The sequence below is a fragment of the Phalacrocorax aristotelis genome, chromosome 19, assembly GCF_949628215.1.
Source record: "Phalacrocorax aristotelis chromosome 19, bGulAri2.1, whole genome shotgun sequence".
Taxonomy (NCBI): Eukaryota; Metazoa; Chordata; class Aves; order Suliformes; family Phalacrocoracidae; genus Phalacrocorax; species Phalacrocorax aristotelis.
Window position 1 is genome coordinate 1,618,925 of NC_134294.1, and position 24,113 is coordinate 1,643,037.

The 24,113-nt window shown below is 57.9% G+C and overlaps 3 protein-coding genes across 5 annotated transcripts in view; all 3 read right to left on the minus strand.

Annotated features, from left to right (window-relative positions):
- Positions 1-72: 72 nt before the first annotated feature.
- Positions 73-10,873, minus strand: EPHA2 (EPH receptor A2). The gene is made up of 17 exons (XM_075113714.1): positions 10,717-10,873; positions 7,757-7,824; positions 6,496-7,159; positions 5,746-5,901; positions 5,315-5,647; positions 5,113-5,237; positions 4,856-5,015; positions 4,665-4,764; positions 4,490-4,545; positions 4,285-4,410; positions 4,004-4,186; positions 3,512-3,573; positions 3,188-3,397; positions 2,956-3,105; positions 2,648-2,841; positions 1,303-1,458; positions 73-837 (listed from the first exon to the last, which is right to left on the minus strand). The coding sequence occupies exons 1-17, from the start codon at positions 10,784-10,786 to the stop codon at positions 732-734; spliced, it is 2,919 nt and encodes a 972-aa protein (XP_074969815.1). The 5' UTR covers positions 10,787-10,873; the 3' UTR covers positions 73-731.
- A 939-nt stretch (positions 10,874-11,812) lies between these two features.
- On the minus strand, positions 11,813-13,343 carry CPLANE2 (ciliogenesis and planar polarity effector complex subunit 2). The gene is made up of 5 exons (XM_075113820.1): positions 13,201-13,343; positions 12,961-13,113; positions 12,745-12,869; positions 12,499-12,638; positions 11,813-12,106 (listed from the first exon to the last, which is right to left on the minus strand). The coding sequence occupies exons 1-5, from the start codon at positions 13,304-13,306 to the stop codon at positions 11,878-11,880; spliced, it is 753 nt and encodes a 250-aa protein (XP_074969921.1). The 5' UTR covers positions 13,307-13,343; the 3' UTR covers positions 11,813-11,877.
- A 1,404-nt stretch (positions 13,344-14,747) lies between these two features.
- FBXO42 (F-box protein 42) overlaps positions 14,748-24,113 on the minus strand; it is a 50,095-nt gene continuing 40,729 nt past the window's right edge. For all 3 annotated transcript variants that reach the window (XM_075113722.1, XM_075113723.1, XM_075113721.1), the window contains 6 exons: positions 21,200-21,353; positions 20,066-20,176; positions 19,692-19,788; positions 18,568-18,624; positions 17,982-18,098; positions 14,748-17,828 (listed from right to left, as the gene is read on the minus strand). In XM_075113722.1, the coding sequence (XP_074969823.1) occupies positions 16,731-17,828; positions 17,982-18,098; positions 18,568-18,624; positions 19,692-19,788; positions 20,066-20,176; positions 21,200-21,353 (1,634 nt within the window). In that variant the 3' untranslated portion in view covers positions 14,748-16,730. The remainder of the gene's footprint in view (positions 17,829-17,981; positions 18,099-18,567; positions 18,625-19,691; positions 19,789-20,065; positions 20,177-21,199; positions 21,354-24,113) is intronic.

A 24,113-nucleotide genomic window follows, 5' to 3' on the forward strand; every position in this document is an offset into this window, starting at 1 on the left:
GGAAAGCGCCCCCCCCACCCCTCTTTCCCCCCCAAATTCCTGCAAACCAGTGGGAAACAACGAAATTATAGAAAAAAAAAAAACCAAAAAGCACATTTTTATTTAAATCAAAACCCCACGAAAATCCCCCAAACCCCTGAAAATCCATGAAAAACAAGAAAAAACAAAAAGGGGTACGGGATTTTTGGTGTTTTTTTTCTTTTTCTTTTTTTTTTTAAATTTTTCCCCGTTTTGCTCTCCCAGATCTGACAGGACCTTTGCTTCCTCACAATAAATATACAAAAATAGAATAAATTAGGTTAAAAAATAAAAGGTAACACTGGCAGATCAGCATTAAAGTGGGGGGGGGGGGGAAACCCACCACATCCAAAAACCCGACGGGAGAGGAATAAATAGGGAGGGGGAAAAAAAGGCAAAAAAAAAAAAAAAAAAAAAAAGCCATTCTTTCGTCTGAAATGTGGGGAAAAAAAAAAAAGAGAAAAACACCCCTCCCCCGGCCCAAAATGAGCTTGAAATTTAATTTTCATGATTATTTTGGGTTTTTTTTTTTTTGCGGGGGGACGACTGGGGGTGACACCGGCTTCATCCCCAACCCCGGGGATGGTAGTAATAATAATACTATTAAAGAAAAAAACGCTTAATAATAATAGAAATAATAAATAAACCCCTCGGGAGGAGGGGGAGTGTCTTCATTTGGTTGTTTTCAAGTACTCTGAGGGGTGCGGGGGGTGTTAGATGGGGACCCCCCCGGCGCCGGCCTGCTCCTGCAGCCCCAGCAGGCTGTAGGCGATGCGCTTCTGGTGCCCCGGCAAGCGCACCCCGATCTTCTTGATGTCGCTGGGAACGAGGGAGAGGGAAAAGAAATTAAAAATGAGGGTTATTGGGGCGGAAAGAGTCCGAAAAGGGTCCCGGTGGGAGGGGGGGGGGTTGGGGAGCATCCCATGGGGGGGTCGGTCCTGCCCTGGGCGCCCCGTGGTGCTGGATCCAGCCCCAAAGACCCCCTGGAGATGGGGCCAAATCCTGCCCCAAAGATCCCCCCAGGGATGGATCCAGCCCTGGGCACCCCCTGGTTTAGGGGAGCCCATCACTGCCTCCCCCCCGCCCCGAACTGGGCCATTCCCGGGGGACAGACAGCCGGACGCAGCTCATCCCGACCCTCCAGCCGGATCCTGGCCAGGGAATGCCTAATTTTATCCCCTTCCCTCGGGCCAACAACGCCAACGCCACGGAAGCGGCTGCCTTTCCCAGCACGTCCCTGTCCCCGTGGGAGCCGGAGGGGACGCCGCGGGGACGCGGACTCACTCGCTGGTCATCTGCAGGACCTTCTCGATGGTGCCGTAGCCCGAGGCCATGAAGTGCTCCGTGTACTGGGGCATCCTGATGGACTCCAGCCACTCGGGGACGGAGCGGAAGGGGACGCCCTCCGAGCCACTGGTGCTGGGCAGGCGGATGGAGACCCTGCGGGGGGCGTGGGGGGCGTGAAATGGGGCGGCAATGGGGGTGGGTGGGTGCAAAAACCAATGCAGAAATGGAGGGGTGCAAAAACTAATGCAAAAAAATGGAAGGGCGCAAAAATCCACGGAGAAATGGAAGGGTGCAAAAGATCGTGCAAAAATTGAAAGGGGCAAAAAACCCCCAGTGCACCAATGCAATAAAGCAACCCCAAAGCGTGAAGACGTGGAGATGCACGAAACAACGCCCCAATGCAAAGATGCAAAAACTAAAGGCAAAAGTCTGATGCAAAACGGCATGCAGGAAAGCAAAAGCATCACGCAAAGAGTGCTAAAAAAAAAATAAAAAAAATGAGAGGAGATGCAAAAATGCCCAGATGTAAAAAGGAACGTGGAAATTTGACGATGCAAAGAGTAATGCAAAAAGCGGAAACGCAAAAAATAAGGCAAGAATGCTGAAAAAGCAAGAAACAATGCAAAAATGGCACAGGGAAAAGAAAAAGCTAAAATGCACAGATGCAAAGAAACAGGAAAGAACACAAGAATGCAAAACTGCAAAGCCAAATAAAAAACGTGAAGATGTAGAAAAGAACGCAAGAATGTAAAATGGCAAAATCAATTTAAAAAAGCACAAAGGCAAAACGCGCAAGGATCAAAAGACGCAAAAAGCAACGCAAGAATGCCAAGGTGCAAAAAGGCGCAAGAAAGGGGAGATGCAGGAAGCAATGAGAGGACGCAAAACCGCAAAACCAATGCAAAAGTACAAAGATGCAAAAAGGAGCGCAGGAATGCCGAGATGCAAAAGAGCACACGAGAACGCAAAGGTGCAAAAAAGCAATGCAGAAAGGCAGAGACGCACAAAGCAACGCAATAATGCAAAGGTGAAAAAGAGGGCAAGGACGCGGAGACGCAGAACGCGACACAAGAACGCAAGATGCGCTAAAGTGCCGGAATGCAGAGACGCACAAACCAATGCAAAAACGCAGAGATGCAAAAAGCAATGCAAGAACACCAAGGTGCAAAGAAGGACTGCAAGGATGCAAACCTGCAAAATAAAAAACCGCAATGCAAAAAGCAATGCAAAGATGCAAAAGTCCACAAGAGCACGCAAAAGTGCAATACTGCAAATTGCAACCCCCTTCCTTACCCCCCAACCCCCACCCCCTTGCCCTGCCCCGGCTCCCTCCGCAGCTCACCGGGGGTCAAAGTCCGCCAACGCCTTGAGGGACTCGGGGGCGCGGATGAGCTTGTCGAGGATGCTGACGATATCGGCGAACTTGGGGCGCCGGCTGCGCTCCTGCTGCCAGCATTGCATCATCAGCTGGTAGATGGCGGACGGACAATCCAGCGGGGCAGGGAGGCGGAAGCCCTCGTTGATGGCCTTCATCACCTGTGAGGAGGAGGAGGAGGTTGAGTGATGCTCCTCCAAAAAAAAAAAAAAAGCTGTCTGTTTGCAAGAACACCCCCCAAAAATTGGTGTCGGAGGAGGAGGGTGGACGCTCACCTCGTGGTTTGAGAGCTCCCAGTAGGGTCGCTCGCCGTAGGACATCACCTCCCACATGACGATGCCGTAGCTCCAGACGTCGCTGGCGGAGGTGAACTTCCGATAGGAGATGGCTTCGGGCGCCGTCCAACGGATGGGGATCTTCCCACCCTACGGCAACATTGGGCTCAAACCTACGCCCCCAAACCCTCCCCCAGCCCACGACCGAGCACCCCGCCTTGGTGGCGCTTACGCTGGTGGTGTAGGTGGCTTCAGGGTCATCTTCCAGCACCCTTGAAAGCCCGAAATCGGACACTTTGCACACCAGGTTGCTGTTCACCAGGATGTTCCGGGCGGCCAGATCCCGGTGGACGTAATTCATGTTGGCCAAATACTTCATGCCGGCAGCAATGCCCCTCAACATCCCCACCAGCTGGATGACGCCAAATTCCCCCTCTTTTTCCTGGGAAAAGGGGAGAATCCGGCCTCGAATCCATCTCTCGTCCCACCTTCCATGGTTCCACCACCCCGGTAATCCTTGCCTGGGGGGGGGATGTTGCCACCAGGCGTCACCTACCCGCAGGAATTTATCCAGCGCGCCGTTCTCCATGTACTCTGTGATGATCATGAAGGGTTTGCCTGTACAAAAAAAAACCCAAAAAGACCCAAAATGGGTAACCCTCCCCCCAAAAAATCCTCCCCCAAAACCTCCCCGTGCCCCCCCTAGAAAACACCCCCCCAAATTAAAACCACCAACCCCCCAAAAAAACCCAACCCCCCAAAACTAAAGAAGCCCACAAACCTCCCAACCCCCCCAAAAAACCCCAACCCCCCCAACCTCCCAACCTGTCCCAACACCCCCCAAGATCTCCAAGCCCCCAAAAAAACCCAAACCCCCCAACCTTCCTCCCAAAAGCCCACAAAGAAACCCCAAGCCTCCCCAAAACCAACAAAAAACCCCAACTTCCCCCCTACACATTGTTGCTCAAAACACTCTTTTTGTAGAGTGTTTTCTGGGGTGTTTTGCAGGGAAATTGGGGGTTTTGGGGGACACACACACAACACTCACACTTGGAGACGACCCCTTCCAGGCGGATGATGTTGTGGTGGCAGAACTGGCCCATGATGGTGGCTTCGCTCAAGAAGTCCACCCGTTGCTTCTCCGTGTAGCCCACCTTCAAGGTCTTGATGGCCACCGGCACCTCCTTCTTACCACGCTTCAGGGTCCCCTTGTAGACCTCCCCAAATTCACCTGCTCAGAGGAAAGGGGGGGACACACATTTAACCCCCCCCCCACCCTGGTCCAACTTTGGGGCATCTTTGGGGTGATGAAGCCACCTGAGGACCTACCGGCGCCGATGACCTTCTGGCGGGTGATGGAGGATGGAGGGATCTCGGTGGTGAATTTGAGCATGGCTTGGTTGGGGTCTTCGTAGGTGTGTGGGTCAACGTAGGTCTTGAGGGGCTTCAGCTGGTCTGTGGGGTGCCGGGTGGGGGGTCAGCATCCATGTCACCCCCCAACCATCCCCATTCACCCCACCATCCTACTGCTCACCTGACTTGGAGAAGTAGACGTCCTCAGCAGACTGACGTGGCCGTGACCTCCGCCTCCTGCGGAAAAGCAGTGTTTTGCCCCCAAAAATCACCCCATGTCCTTCTTTGGTGGTGGAAAAATGGTATTTCGGGGGTTTTTTGGGGGGTTCTGGGGGGGGTGTTTTTTATCTCCTTACCGCCGGAGGACGTAGAGGAGAGCAGCCAAGAGGAGGAGGACGAAGACTACACCAGCCACGGAGCCACTGATGATGGCAGTAGATGCCATGGCCTCGGCACCTGCTGGGACAATTTGGTGGGGGGTTTGGGGTGAATCATGCACCCCCTGGACCCCCCACCCCAAAATTCTGCCCCCGCCTTTGGTCCTCACCCTCGGGCAGGGTCTCGAACTCGTGCTGGGGGCTGTAGGCCCCGTGGCCGTCCGGGGTGAGCGCCTGGACCCGCACCACGTAGGCGGTGGCAGGGGACAGCTTGGGGAGGGTGACGGAGGTGCCCTCGCAGCGCAGCACCGAGTAGCTGTTCTCATCGACCTGGGGACATGGGTGGGGGGGACATGGGTGGGGGGGACATGGGTGGGGGGGACATGGGTTTCGGGGTGGTGGGCTGAGGCCCTGATGTGGGACGGACCTTCTTGCTGTAGGTGACCTCGTACTTCCAGACCCGGCTCTGCTGCCGTGGTGGCACCGTCCAGGAGAGGATCAAGCTGGTGGATGTCCGTCCATCCAGGCTCACCGATGTCACCCGGGGTGGCTCTGCCATGGGGACAGGGGTGTCACAGAGGTGTCCCCAAGATGGAGGGAAGGTAGGGGAGATGCTGGTGGTCCCTTACCCGTCTGGTTGACGCTGATGGTGGTAGCGGCTACGCTACGGTGGTGGCTGTACGATGACACCCCGTTCCGGGCTTCGACGGTGAAGGTGTAGTTGACGTGTGGCTCCAGGTCGGTGATGGTGACCCCCGTCCCCGTCAACCCCCGGGGGGGCTGCGAATAGCGGACCCCGCCGTCGCAGGGACGGCACTCCCCGCTCTCCGGCCAGCACTGCTCGCAGGTGATGCTGTAGGTGACGTCCCCACGGCCACCCTGGTCGGCGGGGGGGGACCAACGCAGCTGCACCGTGGCCCCCAGCCCCACAGCCGTGACACCTTGGGGGGGCGAGGGGGGACCTGGTGGGGCGGGGGGGGGACAGAGAGCAGAGAGGGGGGGTCAGGGGAGGGGAATGGCTGCACCGTGCCTCAGTTTCCCCTCCCAAAAGGTCACTTACGGGTGCAGGGATCGGCGGGGGGGTCGGCGGGGGCGCGGAAGAAGCCGTCCTGGCAGGGGCAGGCGGTGGCGGCGGCAGGGGAGGGCAGGGTGTGGGGCGGGCAGGGCTGGCAGCTGCTCGGGGACACCGTGGCCTTGAAGGAGCCGGGGGGACAAGCTGCGGGGGGGACGACACACAATGACATCAGTAAGGCCCCCAAACCCCCCTCCCTACCCACTGCATCCTCACCCAGGTGGGCTGGGGGGGGCAGGCATGAACCCACCCCACCACCCAGAGTAGGAATTTTAGGGTATTTCACCTTACTTTGCAGTTTCTTTATTAATGGGGACCCCCCCCCACCCCACCCCTCTCCCAGCTGAGCCCTACTGCACTCGCTGCACTAGTGATGCTCAAGGGGGACGATCCAGGATGGGAGAGTTTTGGTGCTGCCACCTCATTCCTCCAACCCCGATTGGGAATTTTAGGGTGTTTTACCTTATTTTTCAGCTTCCATTATTATTGTTGGGAGCCCCCCCCCCCAAGCCCACCCCTCTCCCAGCTGAGCCCTACTGCACTCGCTGCACTAATGCCGCTCAAGGTTGAAGATCCAGGATGGGGAATTTTGGGGCCAACACCTCATTTCTCCACACGCCCCGCTGCTTCTATCCCCTGGCATGCACTGAGCTGGGGCATCCTCAGCCCCCCTGGATCCCCCCAACCATGGCTCCTCACCCCCCGCAATGCCAGTTTACCCCCCCGCCCAAGCCCTACCTTGGCATTTCTCTCCCACTTTCTCGTAGCCGGCGCGGCACAGGCACTCCCCGATGGGCACCAACCACTCGCCGTCGGCGTTGCAATGCAGCACCGGGGCTTGGTCGGCCACCGCCGCCTCCACGCACGTTCCCCGCACCTTGGCCAAGGTCTGCGAGTCGACGCCGGCCACCGTTTCGGGGAAGCGAGCCATTCCCCGTAGAACAGCCGGGCATCTCTTGTAATAAATCCGGACGGAAAGCAACGCCACGCAAGCTCCCAAATCCTGGAAAGCCAAGTAGAAACCTTTCCGACTGAGAGGTCCCGCCGACCGCACCTCAGTGTTGAGTTTAACGTTCCGGGAAGCAAAATCATCCTGGACAGTGATTTCATCCGGAGCGATGGTGTCGATCTTCTTGAACTGTCTCTTTTGGAAGTTGGTGCCGTAATCCACGTCGGATTCGGCGTAGTAGAGGTTGAAGGTCTCCTTGCAGGAGCCGCTGCCGGCGGTGGGGAAGCTGTTGCAGTCGCGGACGGTGAACTGGAGCTCGATGAAGATGCGTTGGGCCACCCCGCGGTAGATCCAGTTGGTGCGTAGCCAGTTCTCCTGCTCGCCCTCCAGCACGTTGCACACCGAGTAGATGTAGATCAAGGAGTCGTTCAGCACGTTCTGCAGCAGGTCCCACTGCCCCCCCGAGAGAGAGAAGCGGGGTCTATGGGGGGGGAAACTGAGGCAGGGTGGGCACTGCCTCTGCTCCCCATGGAGGCACTTGTCCTCATCCCCGTCGATGTCCCTGTCTTCATCTCCATGAGTGTCCCCATCCCCATGGATGTCCCCGTATCTCCATGGAGGTCCCCGTCCCGATCTGCGGTCCCCATGGATGTCCCCATCCTCATGGGTGTCCCAGTCCCTGTGGGTGTCCCCATTCCCATCGAGGTCCCCATCCCCATGGAGATCACTATCTCAATGGAGATCCCCATCCTTCACTCCATAGGTGTCCCCATCCCCAGGGGCATCCCCATCCCTATGGATGTCCCCATCCCCGTGGGTGTCCCCATCACCACTCCCACAGAGGTCCCTGTCCCCAGGGATGTCCTCATTTCCATCCCCATCACCATGGAGGTCCCCATCCCCATGGAGGTCCCCGTCCTTATCTCCATGGAGGTCCCTGTTCCCGTAGGTGTCTCTGTCCCCATGGAACCCATCCCCATCCCCGGTGTGGGCTCTTGGGGAGCTGCTGCCCGGCGGGGCCGGACGCCTGGGTCCCCGGTGGGTGCTCACCCCTTTGCCGTAGGGCTGGGTGAGCCAGCCCAGCTCGCCCTGCGCCTTGGCGAAGTCCAGCAGGACCACTGTGGGGAGAGGAGAGGGGGCGTTAGTGGGGCGGGCGCCAAGCCTGCGAGATGCCACCAGGACCCACGAGCGGCCCCGGGACATGCAGATGCCACCAATAGACCCAGATACCTCTTGGACCTGTGGATGTCCCTGAGACCCACAGATGTCCCCCAGGGCTCAAGGTCGTACTTCAGGACCCACATACGCACCCAGGATCCATGGACATCTCTGGGACCCATGGATTCCCCCAGGACCCACAGATGTCCCTAGGACCCATGGACATCCAGGACCTGCAAATACCCCCAGGACGCACAGATGCCCCTGGCCCCATCAGATTCCCCTGTGACCCCCATAAGAAGACCCCCAGGGACCCTCCCCACCAAAAAGAGGGGAAACCGAGGCAGAGCTCTGCACCGTGCCGAGGCCAGGCGGACCTGCCGCGGCACGCCGGCTGCCCCGGCAAGGGCGGTGGCCAGATCCAGCGCCCGGGAGAGGAAGAGGAGGCCGCCGAGGGCCGGGAGGGAAGTGCTGACGGGTGGCCCCCCCCCCTCGATGAATCACCCCCCAGGAATGTGCCCGGACACCAGGTTCACTGGCAGGATGGGTCCCATGGGGGTGGGGGAGTCTCAGGGATGGATATGCCCCCCCTGCTCCGGCCCGCTGAGAGCAGGCAAACTCATCACATGCCCCAAGAGGGTAAAGCCTGGGGAGGGGGGAACCCCAAGGACCTGGTTGGGGGGACACACACGTGGCTCTGTCGTCCCCCCCGTCACCATGCCCGGGGTCAGGAAGGATGCCGGGGCGGATATCCCGGCTTTCCTGTGGCTGGAGATCCCCCCCCCACGCCTCCGGAGAGCGGAAAGCCGGCAGGAGGCTGGCGCGTGAGCTGAGTTGGTGGGTTCTCTGCAGGGTGTCCCCTCCCGACCCACCCTGGGGCTGTGGCGGGGCTGAGTCAGGGGAGAAACCCGGGGCTGCGGCTGTTGAGTCAAGGGGTGCAGCACCCACGGGCGCGCCCACGCCCGGGGCCACCGGTGCCGTTGGCACCTCCGGTGCCATCACCGTCGGCACCTGCACCCCCAACCCCAGCGCCGCCTGCGCCCCCTCTGCTGTTGCTATTGCCATCATCGTCATCACCGTCACCATCCTCACGGCCATCGCCACCACCACGGCCATCGCCATCACCACCTGCAGCCCCTATGACACCCTATTCTTCCTCGGCCGCGCCTGCGTTACCACCTCCGCCCCCAGCCCCACGACCGCCTGCAGCCCCTGCACCGTCACCGTCACTGTTCCCTCCGCACGGGCACGGCTGTTGCCATCACCACCATCACCACCATCACCACCACCGCACTCCGCAGCTGCATCCCCGTCCCATCCCCGGCTGCATCCTTGTCCCCGTCCCCAGGTGCATTTTCATCCCCGTCCCAACCCCAATCCCATCCCAATCCCATCCCTGTCCTCATCTTAATCCCGATCAAGTGCACCCCAATTCCCTCCCACGCCCACCCCAGTCTGAATCTCAACCCCAATCCTGTCCCCACGCCAATCCCAATCTGAACCCCAATACCATCCTGTTCCATTCCCCCCAGCCCTTCCCCCCTTACCACCCCCTGAACCCCCTCCCCACCCCGGGGACACCCCAAACATCAGGCCGGGCCGGGCAGGATCCGGCTGGGGCACCCAGCACCCCCCAACCTCCCCTTCCCACCAGATTTCCCCCTTTCCAAGTGATGGGAAGCAGCACCCCCCCCCCGGCCGCGTTTCTCCCAACACTTTCCCCTTCTCTGCCCCAAACACTCGATACCCCCAAGGATCCCTCCCGGGAACCGGCACTTCAGGAACGCGCCTCAAACCCTGCAGCGTGTCGGGGTGGTGGGGGGTCCCTGCCACAGGGACCCCCCCGCCGCCTGCCCCCAGCATTTAAAAACTCCTTGTTTTAGGTTGGTTTTTTTTTAACCCCATTTCTATCGTTACGGGGAGTGTTTTCCTTCCCAAACCACCCCCCGGCCCCCGATTTATTTGCATCGGGGGCCGGATCCTTCCATCTTTCCCTCAAAAAGCAACTGCTTAAACCCTTCAGACAGAGTTTTTAGAAACATTAATTTTCAAAAAATTAAATATATATTTTTAAAAAAAGTTACTTTTCCCTTTTTTTAAAGCAAAACCCCCCAAACTGAGCCCAAAAGCCAGCCGGGGGAGGGTTGTGAGGTGGAGGCCGGGACGTTCCTTGTTTTTCCCAGCACTTTTTGGGGTTTTCCTGACATTGTTTTCCAGCTCTCCGGGCTGGATCCTGCCTGGCCCATCGCCGGCCATGGGAAACGCTCCATTTTTGGGTGATTTTCCCCCCCTTTTTTTTTTTTTTAAATTTTTTTAATTAGTCCCCTCTTCCCAACCATCCTGTCAGACTTTTTTTGGGGGGCGCCCGGCAGGATCCGGCCCCGGCTCGTGAGCCGGCTGCTCCGCCTGGGAAAAGTTGCCCAAAACTCTTGGTTTTCCTCCCATTTCACCTTTCCCCTCCCTTATTTTGGCTTTCCACCCTCCATTTTAGCTCCCCCCCACTTTAGCCTCCCCCCCCAATTTTAGCTTCCCCCCCCCCATTTTAACACCCCCCAGTTTTAGCTTTTTCCCCCCAAAACGGACCACGGCAGCCGGTGACTCACCACCGCACCCATGGGTGCCCTTTGGGAGGGACGGGGGGCACCCCCCATCACCCTTTATTTTGGGGGGCTCCCCCAGCCCTCCCATACCTCTCAGCCCCCCAACACCACCAAACTTTCCCCAAACCCCCCAAACTTACCCCCAAATGCCCCCACCCCTTTGGGTGCGCACCCAGCACCCCCCCACTCCCCCAGCACCCCAATAAGTGGGATTTGGGGTGCCTCCCCCACCCCCCAAAGAGCGGCGCTCACCTTCTTCGGCTGCCAGGGAGGTGACGGCGGTGAGGAAGAGGAGGGTGAAGGCCGGGGGGGTGCCCGCCATGGCGGGGGGGGGCGTTGGGGGGCCCGGTGTGCACCCCACGACCGGCGGCACCCAGCGCTGTGGGGCGTGTGGGGCTGAGCACCCCGCTCCTGTTCATTCATGTCCGAGTGATGTCACCCGGCCACGCCCGCCCTTAAAGGGACAGGAGCTGCTCCCAGTACCCACCAGTATGGAACTGGGAGGCCACGAGCCTAAGGATGGGAAGCTGGGAAGTGGGAAGGTTGGGGGGGTGGGACACTCCCGTGCCGGGGGGTTTGGGGTGGGGGGGTCCCGGATCCACCCCGTGGCGCTGGGCTCCCGATCCCTCCCGCAGCACCGTGTCCCCCCGGCCCGGCCCGCCCCCCAGCTCCGGCCCCGAAAGGGTTAACGCGCCCCCCTCCCCCCCAGCCCCCTCCCCTTTCATTCATGAAGCGGCGTGGGAAGGGGGGGGCCCGCCAGCCAATGGCGGCAGGGGGCGGAGCCAGGCGGCTACTACCGGCTCCTCCCCCCGCCCACCAGCTAGATGGGCAGGGGGGAGATCAGTTGGGGTGCCGGCTGGCTGTCCGTCTGTCCAGCCCTCGGCCCGTCCGTCTGCCCACCCGAGCTTCCCTCTGTCCGTCCCACCCCCCGACAGCGCGGGGGGAGGGAACCTGGCGGGGGGCGCTGCGTGGCGCCCCCTTTTCCCGCACCCTCCGGGCCGGAAAACGGCCGGACCCAAAATCGGCTTTTTCCGGCCTAAAAATTCTGCCCGTTTCCCACCGCGCTGGGGAGGGGAGTCTACCCAGCCTGGGGCGGGGGGCTGGATCGGGCCCCAGCACCCCCCAAATCTTTCATCACCCGTAGCGCCCCCATCCCCATCACCCTGAAGCACCCCAAATCCCCCAGCACCCAAAATCCTGCAGCACCCCCTTCCCCCTCACCCCATAGCACCCCAGATTCCCATCAACCCCCATCCCCCCAAACACCCCCCAGCACCCCCATCCCCACAACCCCGTTGCACCCCAAATCCCCAGCACCCCAAATCAGGTGAACTGGGGCACTGAGGGATCTTTTTGGTGGAAAAACATGAATTTTGGTCAAAAGGCACATTTTCACCCCCCACAGGAGGGGAGTCAGGCAGGGGGGGACTCCTCGTCCCCCGGGGTGACGCCAGCAGTGATCTGGTCCCGACGCCAGAGCCTCTCAGCCAGGGAGTCGAGGAGGGGGGCGACCCTGGCCAGCCCCCCGCGCCCCGCCCCGGCCCCCGGCCTGCTGCCCGCCCGCAGCACTGGCAGCCCCCACGTCCCCTCGAAGGCTGCCACGTCCCCCTCCGTCACGTCCGCCTGTGGGGACAGATCGAATCTGGGCAGGGGGGACACAGTCAAGGGAGACACCGACACCCTGAAAAATATCACCCCAAACCCCATAAAAGTAAGTGGGATCTGCCAACCCATTGGTGTAACGAAGTATGCACGTTCTCATCCTACCAAGGTATTGAGCGGCAGGGTGCAAAACCGCTTGTGCGGGGGACAAACGGTCAAGGGAGACACCGACACCCTGAAAAATCCCCCCTCGGGCAGGGCAAAACCCCCTAAAAATAAGTGGGCTCTGCAAATCCATCGGTGTAACGAAGCGTGAGTGGTCTCAGCCTCCTGAGGTGCCAAATGGTGCTAAATATGGGGGTGTAAACCCACTCATGGGGTGACACAGACCCTCCCCCCAGATTGCCCCCCCCCCCACCCCGAGAAGGATACTTGGTGCCGACGACCACCCTGACGAGTTTTTCTTCTTCGGGGCCGACCACCCGGCTCACGTGGGCTGGCAGCTCCTCGAAGGACGAGCGGTCGGTGAATGAGAAGAGGAAGAGGATGGCGTCCGCCTCCTCCTTACAAGCCTGGAGAGGAGGGAATGACCACCATCATGGGGGCGGGGGGGGTGTTGTCTGTGTCCGTCCGTCCGTCCCGTCCCCCCCCAGTTTGTCCCCCCCCCCCGTGACTCACGGGCAGGAGATGCTCAAATTTTTTAAGGGCTCCGTCTCCGCAATCCCAAAAATGAAGCTGGAAGATGACGGGGCGGCCGCTGGCCCGCAGCTTGGCCGGCCAGTACACGGTGGTGACCTCTATGCCTGCGGAGGGGGGGGGGACAGACACACGGACGGTCACCCCGGCGGGACACGGGGGGGTGCTGTGTGTCTGCCCCCCCACCCCGTGACGTACCCAGGGTCTCGTGGTGGACGGGGGGCACGGGGGTCCCCGCCAGCGCGGCCACCAAGGCCGTCTTGCCGACGCCGCTCTTGCCGGAGAGGAAGAGTTTGTAGGGGACGGTGGGGGCGGCCAAGGCGGGGGGCAGCGCTGGGCGCTCCAGCAGACCTGGGGAGGGGGTGTATGTGTTTCTGGGGGGCTGGCACCCCATTTTTGGGATTGGGGGAGGGTGGAAGGCAGGGTGCGGGGGCTCACCGAACACTCTCCGCTGGTTCTTCTGGAGGATGGAGTCCAGGTAGGGGCGGCCGGCGGAGGAGAGGAGCCAGCCCGGCTCCAGCACGGAGCCCCCCTGCACCGCCATGTGCCCCCCGAAACCTGGGGGTGCAGCGAACCCCCCCCCCGCCCTTCCCCCCATGGGGTCAGTGCACCCCACAGCTCGGGGGAGCAGGGTATCCCCTTCTGACCCGGGAGCCCCGAGCCCCCCCAGGGTCCCAGCATGGTCCCAGGGGGTCCTTAACCCCACCGCCTGGGGTCTCTGAACCCCCCCCAAGGGGTCTCTGCCCCCATCCCCGGGTCCCTCTGCCCCCTTGGGGTCCCAGCATCCTCCCACGAGGTCCTTGACCCGGCCATGGGGTCTCTGCCCGCCCCCCCGAGTCCTCGCCTCTCCTTACGGGGTCCCTGCCCCCCCCGGGGTCTCTGAACCCCCCCATGGGATCACTGCCCCCCCCGCCGCGGGTAGCTGTGCCTCCCATGGGGTCCCAGCATCCTTTCATGGGGTCCCTGAACCTCCCTTCTGGGGTCCCTGACCCCCACCCAGGTCCTCGTCCCCCCTTTTGGGTCTCTGCCCCGGCCGGGGTCCCTGTGCCCCCCGTGGGGTCCCAGCATCCTCCCATGAGGTCCTTGACCCCCTGACAGGGTCCCTGAACCCCCCCCGGGTCCTTGACACCCTCCCATGGGGTCCCTGCACCCCAAACCCTGCGGGGGGATGCAACGCAGTGTCCGTCCCCCCCCCCCGTGTCTCTGCCCCCCCCGTCAAAAGGCTCGCTGCTCCCCCCAATTGCCTCCCCGAACATGCAAACGGCGTGGCAACGCAGCTCCCCGCACCCCCCGGGCTCCCCGCACCCCCCCAGAAGCTCTCTGCACCCCAAACCCCGCGGGAGGGATGTAACGACCCCTCCCCGCGCCATGGGGCCCCCCCTTTCCCGCGGTCCCTTTAAGACGCGGCCCCGCCGCCTCACCTGCGGCGGCTTCCGCCTCGGGAGGATGTCAGAGGGGGCGTGGCCTCGCGTCCACCCCGCCCCCTGGCCGCAGCGCATGCGCGGGAGGGGGAACGCGTGGAGCGGGGCAGACCCCGGCCCTATAGCTTATGGGAGGGGCTATGGGGGACCCGGACCCTACAGGTTATGGGCGTTCCCAGTCTTATAGGCGATGGGAGACCCCAGCCCTATAGGGGATGGGGGGCAGCCCTGTCAGCTATAGGAGACCCCAGCCCTATAGGGGACGGGGGTTGTCCCAGCCCCATACTTTGCCACGCTTTGGGGTCCCAACCCCTGATTATGGCGATATCCAGCACCTCCCCCTTTCCTGACCCCCCTTCCTCCCCCCAGCCTCATGCCCCCCTTTTTCCACCTCCATCCATGGCTCTGACATTCCCCGGTAGAAATACTGCCCTTTTTTGTTGTTTTTTACCCCCGAAGACCTCAAATCCCCCCTTTTGCCCCCAAACACGCAGGGAGCCCAGCTGGGTTTCCCTCCACAGCATTTCCACCCCCCCGACCCCCTCCCCAAAAGGACCAACCATCTGTTTCTTTTCCTTTTTATTTGTTAAACTGCTAAAAATTAATCGGGATCGAGGGGAAGGAACCCATTAACACCCCCCACCCCCCCCCCCCCCAAATGTACACAAGATTTTAAATATCACCAAAACCCTTTTCATTCCTACGCTCGGCTGAGCCGGGGGCGACGATGTGGGGGAACACCTGAGTCGCAGGGGGGGTGGGGGGAAACCTCGCTCACAGCACCAGCAGCTCATGGGGAGGGGCGGGGGTGCACGTGTCAAAATTTGGGGTGAATTTATCATTACCGGCGCAGAACATGCCTTTCCGCGACCGACAGGGATGGAGGAGGGAAGGCCCCGGCCGCTCGGCGGGTTTGGGACCAGTTGGGGGGATTTTGGGACCGGAGACCACGTAAATGTTGGGAAAACAGCCCTCGAGGGGCGCTCCTCGGAGGGAGGACGTCAACCCAACCCGATCCGCCATCCATCCCGTTTCTGACTCTTCTTTATTAGGGTGGATGATAAGAAACGTGCAAAGGGGAGGAGGGAATTGATGCTGAAGCCCCGACTGCCTTCCCCGCGGCAAAGCTTGAAGAGGAGAAGAAATATTTCGTAGATCACCCTAGGTGCTCCTGAGGTTTTGGGGGTAAAAATTGCATTTTGCCTTCCCTTAGGACAAATCAGATACGTTTGGGATTGGCGCGGGAGAGCCTGGATTGAACAGAGATTTATTTACAGAGGTGGAAACGCCACAGCTGAAGTAAAGCCCTCCCCATCCCCATGCGGCTGGGACGCGATTTAAGGCTCCAACCGGCAAAAAGCTCAGTGGGGACGGAGGGGGTAAATAAAAGGGAGGGGAAAAGTGGCCACGTCATGGCACTGCCGGTTTGGGGAGGGTCTCTGCTTCGGGTTGTTGACCAAAACCTGGCAGAATCCACCCATTTTTCCACCCCCCCGATCACCTCGAGGGGAAAGGGAAGGAGGGAAGCTGTCCCAGAAGGACACACAGGTTCAATCCCTTCGGCTTTTCATTTGTTTTAATCTTTATGGAAGGAGGCACGTGCAAAGATGAGATGCAGTTACTGCTACCGGGGCTGCTCAGGCCCTCAAATTTACCAATATTCATTCTTTTGGCTGCAAAAAAAGCCCCTGTTCCCAGGCTACAAGGTGCTGGTTCAGCCTTGAACAGGTTTGGGCTGTTGAATGAAATGAGGCCTTCAAGTCTAGAAGGGAACAGGCAGCCAAATTTCTCAGCTTTGGGGGAATAATGGATATTTAGAGTGAACGGGGTGCTTTTTTGCTGATCAGGAGGGATCAGGGTTGATCCCAAAGCCTGATCCAGCACAGGGCAGGGAGGGGAGGATACCAACGCCCGGCTAATTCTTAACATTTTTGGCATTTTGACACAAAAGAACCTGTCCTTCCTCCTTGCGGTCCTGTACAGAGGACAGGAACGAGAGTGCCAGGCCGAAGGAGTGAGAGGCAAGAAAAAAAAGGCATCGTGTTTGTGTCGAGCAAAGGTTCGCAGCGCTGGAAGATTCCTGGTCGGGTATTGCTGTTGTTTTCCCTTATGGAGTCAAGCACGGAAATAATCAGTGCGTGCAAGCTAGCAGCCGCCTGCTGCCGGGGTTTGGTTTGTATCAAACCACTTTTACTCACATCCCGCGAGGAGTTTTGGAGAGGTACGAAGCCTCTCAAACCCCTGGAAAATAAAACCAGCCTCGAGAGGACACCGGATGGCAGATTTCCCTACCTGCTCGGGCCAAAATCCTTGGCTTGGATGGCAGTGGCACGGGTCCTTCCCTGCCTGTAAACACGATTCGCTTTACTGGGGTCTTACCAGGAACCGGCGGGGCAGCGCTGGACGTTTTGCTGGGACTTTATTGGTTTCTTGCTCCCTAATTCACAGTTTGAGCGCCTGCGTGACAGAGTAAGGGCTTGGGAAGGAGGGGGAGGAGCCGCGGGGAGGGAGGGGAGAAGGTGATGGCGGCGAAGGGCTCGGGCCGCATTATCTTTTTGCTCGCACAAAGTACAAGGCATTTGTTTTGGGATAGTATTTGACGTTTTGTTTCTTGTCCATGAGGCCACCGAATATGATTAACTCCCCTCTACCTTGCACCACCGTGTGTAAACTGGTTTCGGGCGGCCCCACCACCGAACTGCTGTTGAACACTTTCCATTTCACTCGTCCTTTTTCCTTGGTGTCTTTAATGTCCAGCACGTACATCTGCATGGGTTTGCAGTTCATGCTCTGGTATAAAGGCTTCCCCACGTTGAGGGACTGGGGAGGGTGGTGGCCCAGGCGGCGGGCGATGGGAGGTAAGGAATGGCCGTCACCTTGGGTAGAGCCCGGACGCGCCGCTGAGCCCGTCTCGGCACTCGGGGACCCCGGGGAAGAAGCCAGGGGAGGGCTCAACGCTGCAGAAGCTGAGGAGCCTTTGGAAGAGAGGGCTTTGACAGCCTCCAGGCTCCTCCGGAGCGCGCTGGGGGAGACAGCCCCTGGAAGGGAGCTGGCGACGTGGGGCGGCGTGTGGATGCCGTTGGTCTGCTCGGGGGGGTTCCTCACGCTCGCACCGACTGTCCTGCCCTCCACACCGTCCATCTGGCAGATGATGGAACCCGGTTTTTGTTCCCAACTCAGGTCGACGGAGCCCAAACGCAGGTCTTTCTGCTCCGGCAGCGATCCCCGTCGTGGCACCAGGGCAAGCCCCACTTTTAGGTCGTATCCTTCAGCCGCGGAAGGCGTGCTGGGCGATACGACCTGCACGGGGCTGTCCAAGGAGGCACCGCCGGCCACCGTGGCTCCAGGCGATAAACTCCCACCGTTGAGTACAGGGGAACTGTCCCCTCTGGCTGGGGAGAGGCTGCCTTCCCGGGATCCCGAGGGGGTCTGCCTCTGCGCTCGGGGTCGCAGGGTGCCCCAGCGGCCGTTGACGCAGGGAGCCTCGTCCGTGTTCCTGACGGGAGACTGAGAGCGGTATTCCCGCGTTTCGGGCACCAGGGCGGGCGGTGTGGCACTGATGGGAGAGGGACGGGAGTTCAAGCTGGGACTCAGTGGGGCTCTCCCGCTGGGAGCTTGGCTAAAGACCACAACGCACTGTCCTACCTGAAAGAGAAGGGGAGATAAGAGGTTACAAATGGCAGGATGACCCTTTGCACTGTACTGGGAGGGGAAAATAAGGGGGTACGGAGCATTCCGGGCAGGCAATAAAGATGAATGGATGTATATGAGAGAGCAGAGACCCCACCATGCCCGTACCCTGCAGGCAGGATGGCACCACAGCTCCGGGGCTCCGTGGTCTTCATTCTCCACCTTGAGCGGCTGCCATGTCCAGGGGTTCGCGTGCATGTGCAGTAACCAGGCGTCTTTAAACAGCTGGGAAGAAAAGCGTGACAGATTTAGGAGCCCAGTTTGAGATTTAGGAGCCTGGTTTGCTGCTGAGATCACTCCATCAGAGGTAGGAGCAGTGCTTTGCTGCTGCAGACAGATGAATGGTGACCCAGATCAGGATCTGACCACACAGGAGCGACTACACCCTACTATGGCCATGGACAAATCCCTTCATCTCCATCTTCTACCCCAGTATAAAATCAGGGCTAATTCTTCCAAGGCTCAATTAACTTCGGCTCAGATAGCGCCTGGGGTGCTTTTTTCTTAATTAAAGCAGCTCTAGCAATAGCAAGACAGCTTCTCTGGAAAATTTACCGCGTGGGTGCCCAGATTTGCAGGATAAAATGCCACCCAGGTAACGTGCAGAGTCCCCCCTCTTCCCAATCCAGCACTCAGGGCTCAGTTACAGCGAGACGCATGCAGTTCATGCCCACGCTCCCCCCAGGATACTTACTGCATTGGGACCACCACAGCCACCAAGGATTAAAATGGTTTCGCTGTCTATCACAATCTGGAGGGGACAAAGAACAGCGTTTCAGGCCGGGAGGGATGTGAAGCCGCCCCTGGTGCTTTCGGCAAAGCCTACAAGTGCAGGCAGAGCCAGGTTACGGCTTCTCAGCTGTGCAGACGCTGCCCAATTTTGTCTGCCCTGGGATGAGGAGTGGAGCTGGGATGGAGAGCCGGTTTTGCTGGGCCCGAGGCAAAGTGGGATGCAGGGTTCACCCCACTGCCTTGTCCCAAACGGCTCACAAACCCGTTCCTCCTACAGAGGCAAGCAATTACCCTTCCTGAAGCTGAGCTGAATGGCAAGGGACTTGACACCCCTCTTCACTAAAGAGGTGAAGGTGGAAGGATTGTCTGGGGGGACATGTGCTTGCAGCAATATTGGTTAGATGCTGGTGGTGGGTAAGCTAGTCCCTTAGCCTCCTCTTCCAGTGGATGGAGAGAAAGGCATGTTCAGGCATGACCCATCCGATCTGTTTTGGGCGCACTGCTAGGCCGAGATGATCTGCATGCTGGGCACCGCTGATGGTCCTCTTGGGGACCCATAAAGGGAAGGCAGGGGTGCCAGCTGTGATGGAGACACCTGCATCGAGCTGGGTGACTCCCACGAGCTCCCTGCCTTGGGCAGGCAATAAAACAGGCGCTGCCAGACCTGTGCTTTGAGCGGGTACAATCCGGAGTGGTTCGAACTGAATCAGGAGAGCAGAGCGATCAAAAGGGCCCCAGGCCAAACCAACTTGTGATAACACTTCATTGATCTTAAATGCCACGGGGGATGATCGCTGGGTGAAAACAGCAATTTGTTTTCTAGAAATGCTCATTAGAGTTCTGAGTCATGTGCAAGACACGGCACAGTACCTGCCTGAGTGTTAGGGAGATTAAAAGTGCACCCTCATGGAACAGATGGCTAGAGAAAATAAGAGCCTGTCGGGCAAAGGCTGCCAAGATAACTTGGAAATTGGGCGCTAGCTTCCAGGCAACCTGCAGAGAGCTGCCTGGAAGCTGGAAATTAAGCCGTGTCTGGCTTATCTTTGGCAGCGTGTGTTGGTGCTGAGCTAGTGAAGGAGAGCTCACCTGAGACTGGCCACCTCGCGGGTGAGGGCTGGGCCCAGAGATGTTGGGCTTGGACCAAGCCCACTGCTCGAGATCCAGCACCCAGACATCGTTGCTCCTGCAAGGATGAGACAACAAGCGTTGATGATACAACCAGGCCCTCCGGGTGTCTGAAGCATGGGTTCAGGGCAGAGTTTTAAGGCAGAATTAGTTTTTCTGCAGGCTGAAGCCTCAAGGGGATTTGCTGAGAGATGTGAAAGGTGCGCTAAGGCAGCCTGCAGGCCCCAAAACGCTGCAGAGATTTCCTTCCAAAACGCTACAAGCTACCCTGGAACCACTACAACATGCTTCTCGCTTGCAGGAGCATTTGTCAGACACCCTCACCCCAGACTTACATTTGCCGAGATCCTAGCGAACCCCCAAAGACGATCATTTTGTCTTCAATGACACAGGAGGAGTGTCCTGCCATGGGAGGGGGGCCGTGGGTGGTCACAATGCAGTTCCACCTGGGGAAAGAGGGAGGAAGACATTCACCGCCGGGTCGGAAAGTGAAGTGCCAGATGAACAGCAAAATAAAAAGTCCCAGGGGCTGGCAAAGTCCTCAGGAATATTTTACAGAGGAAAACCTCTGGATCTTTGGAGGTTTCCCTAATAATAACGAAACTAATTAGAAATACAAATGTACTAAACATTTTTAAAGCATGACAAAGTCACAAGGCCAAGTTGGAAATACTGCCCCTTTCAATTAAGTTTGCCCTGAATTATTTCCAACATGGTTTAATTACAGCGTCCTAATGACACTGCCCAAAAGTGCATTGGATAATTGACGCTTTTGATGATGAAAAGTTCTCAATGAAAGGGGAACAGGAACCATCGCCGCTTTGATACAGCATTTGCTCCTTTCTCACACACAAGCATCAGTGAGAAAGCCTGGTCTAAAACCAGCTGAACAGTGTTTAAAGGGAAAAGGAAAATTCCTGCCATCTCCGTGGTCACTGCTGGATTCTTTATTAAGAGTCCAGGAGCTGTAAAGGCAGAGAGCTTACTGAAATGTGCAGGTACCTGCTTTATCACGGCTCCCTTGGAGGGCCACAGGAGCTTTGAGTTTGGACCATCGCTAAAAGCAGGACATCCAGGAGTGAAGGCTCTATCTCCTCCTTTCCTCAAAGACCTCTCTGTCTTGCAGCCAAATCGATTATGTGTTTAAAACATCCACATCCAGATTTCCCACCTGGCTGGAGGGGAACACTTGGGGAGTCTGGCACATTTTAGGCACAAGTCGAGAGCCATACGGAAGTAACCACCACCCAAGAGGTGCCAGACAGGAGCGTGCCAGGTCTCTGCTGTTCTCTTGTATTTTTTGGGTTTATTTTTTTTTGTTCCAGTAAAAGCATTGCAGACACACCTAGGAGACCAAGCTTTCCTACAAGCCAGTCCCAGAAGGACACCCTCCAGCATTCCTCCAGCTGCATTACAGACAGATTTTTACAGGATCAAAGCCTGGGTTTTGAATCCAGATGTGCTCTTACCAGTTTTTGGAGGGTGAGTACGTATGTATTTCATCGAAGAACCTCTCTGGCTGGTGCAGAGGGTAAGGGCTTGGCCGCGTCCACCCACCGAAAAGCACAAGCAAGTCCTTGTAGACCACCAGCGTGGCCCCAGCCTTGGGCGAGGGGTACGAACCTGGGCAAGGATAGAGAAGGGGAAGGTTAGAAAACCACGCTTGAACACAGCCACCGAACTCTGCGTCCATTTTACGGAAGCGTGACAAGACAGAGACTCCACTTCTAAAAAAAAAAAAAAAGGCAGAAAAGAAGGCAAAATTAGAGTCGGGAGCCTGGGAAAAAAAACTACTGCCAATTTGTGTCATCGTAATTAGTAGGAGCCTGAAAGCACATCTCATGTATGGCAAAACATCTGCCACTCACTGGCAGGAAATTGCTAGCTTTCTAATGTATCCCTTGAAATTATTGCTTTAGCACTGAATAAAAGCAATAATTACCTCCAAATACCTAGTAACTTCTCCCCAAGAAGGAGGGAGAACGAATACCAATTCTAATGCATCCGGAGTCGCTCACGGCAGATCGCTCGGGTACTCACGCACCAAACCTCATTTTTCAGGAAGCAGCATGATTAAACCCTGAACGCTTTGCTGCGTGAATTAACAGCCACTCCTCAAGTCCGCAGAAGGAAGCGCTCCTCTAAAAATTATTAAGAGATTTTTTGCCTTGTTCAAGGTTCAAAAGGCTCTGCCTGTGCCAAGGACCTCCTGAGCAGGACCTGCACAAGCAAGACGATGCAACTTGGGCTCGGTGCCATTGCGATTTGCTGTGCTCAGACGATGCCGTATGTCCCGAAGGATTTCCTGCAGCGCAGCAAAGCGCTGAGCTCACCCGTCAACCTGCTGCTGCTCCGTTACGACCCCACTGCCCGTGGTCTGTGCCCTGGCTGCTGCATCGCTCCTTAAGCAGCTTGGAGCAAGAGCAACTTCAATGCAAGCAGTCCCTTTGCGAGGGCAGCTATCAAAGGATGGGACCCATTTGAATTTATGTCAGGAAATCGGCCATGGTCTGCTGCAAAAATACAAACCCTGCCTGCTCCAGCAGCCAGAGGTGCTGTGTCACTACCTCGCTGATGTGTTAGGCACTGAATTACTTCCCAGGAAAAGCTAAAGGCTCTCCAGCCAGGGCTCACGCCTGAGCATCCTCCTTCCCACGGCCGTCACCAGCACCAGGCAGACTCCTCCACCTCTGCAGTCACACGTTCAAAATAATCACAAATACATCGCCCAAAAAACACGGATGCGCGTGCCCAGCTGCGGGAACCAGGGGCAGCTCAAGGGCAAGGCCGTCCACGTGGCCGCAGAAGCACCGTCACCCTCCCAAAAAGGCTGATACACCAAACCGACCTCTCTCCTCCGACGTCCTAATAGGACTCTGAGAAACATTTTTAGCAGGTAATGACATGCAGAACAGACTATTTTTAAAAGAAACCAGAGCAGCTATTTTAAGATGCTGCAGCTGAGAAAAGCAATTTGATTGCGATGGGTTCCAGGTGGTGGGTGGTAAGAGCCCAGCCAAAAAGCAAGCCCCGGCCAGACGCAGAGGAGATGGCTGCAGGGTCTCTGAGCCTTTCTCCAGGGACAAAGCACACCTTGCTGATGCTCTCAGGTGTACGGCTGTGGGGGAAAGAGGGAATGAAGTTCTGCAGGAAACAATTCTTATGCTGGGGCACATAGATAGTGTGGCCAGGGACTCCTTAAAGACTGCCAGAAGAGGGTCACATTTGGTTACTCTTTGTTCCCAAATTCCAGTTGTCCTGGCTTGTTCCGTGGCTGCATGCAATCCATTAATCCACACCAGCAGGTTTCCAGCCTAAATATTTCCCCAGCAGAGCACAAAGTTGCTCTCCCAAGCCTGGCATCGCAAACTAGATTGCTAGAAACGATCCTAAGTGACTTGTAGAGAATTGGCTGGCTGGGCTCCTCCATCGAGGATGCCACAGGGCAGCAGGGGGTGAAAGGTGCTGGGTTTAAGTTTTTAAACAAAAAGGTTTAGCTAGAGTCATCCCAGGATGGAGAAGCAGATTGGTACTTTGCTCAGAAAGGTCTGGGTTGCTGCAGAGTGAGAAAAGCCACCCTCCTACTGCTGTAACCTGAAGGTCAACCCCAGCCTCAGACACCCAGACGGTTCCCAAATGAGTCAACAACGTAAACAGCCCAAGGCAGAGGCTAGCCCTGGTTTTTCAGGAAGCTTTGCCTGTTATTGGAGGTTGTATGGGTGTAAATGAGCGGAGTTTCATTCTGCAATGCAGGAAAAATTTGAATTTTACAAGCTAAGGAAGAGTTGGCCTCTCAAAGCCACCTCCAGCCAGACAGCTGGGGTATCTACAGATGCTCTCTGCAAGAGACGCACCACAAGCGTGTCGTACCAGAGGTGGCTTCAGTGATCGGTCCTTGAGTAGAAACGGGGACAAAGAGCGGCTGAAGCCCGGAGAATTAACACCACTTATCTCTAAAGCAGGGCAGAGCTGCTGGGTGCTGCTGCCGCCGTCCCGGGGAAGGGCAGGAGCATCTCGAGGGAGGCACAGCAACCCCTGCCCTGCCCAGGCGAAGGGGGAAGGCGACCAACCGGCAGCCTTTGTGACTTCAGGTTTCAAGTATGCGGAGGAGTGCAGGGACAACGGCAGCAGGAACATCAAAGGGACACGGCTCAATTACGTGGGGCCCCGTAACAACCTGCTCAAAGTCCGAGCTCTTTAGAGGATGTGCCGAGCCGCGTTTCAAAGGCTTGCAGGAACATACTTGACATGGGAGGGCTGCTTCCTCTCTGGGGTTACGCTTGCAAATGAAACGGCTTCTGTTCCTCACCGCGGACCGAAGTGCCTGCCGAACATCGATAGCTGATCGCACTGGCTTCACCTGCTCCCTTGGTCAGAGCGCAG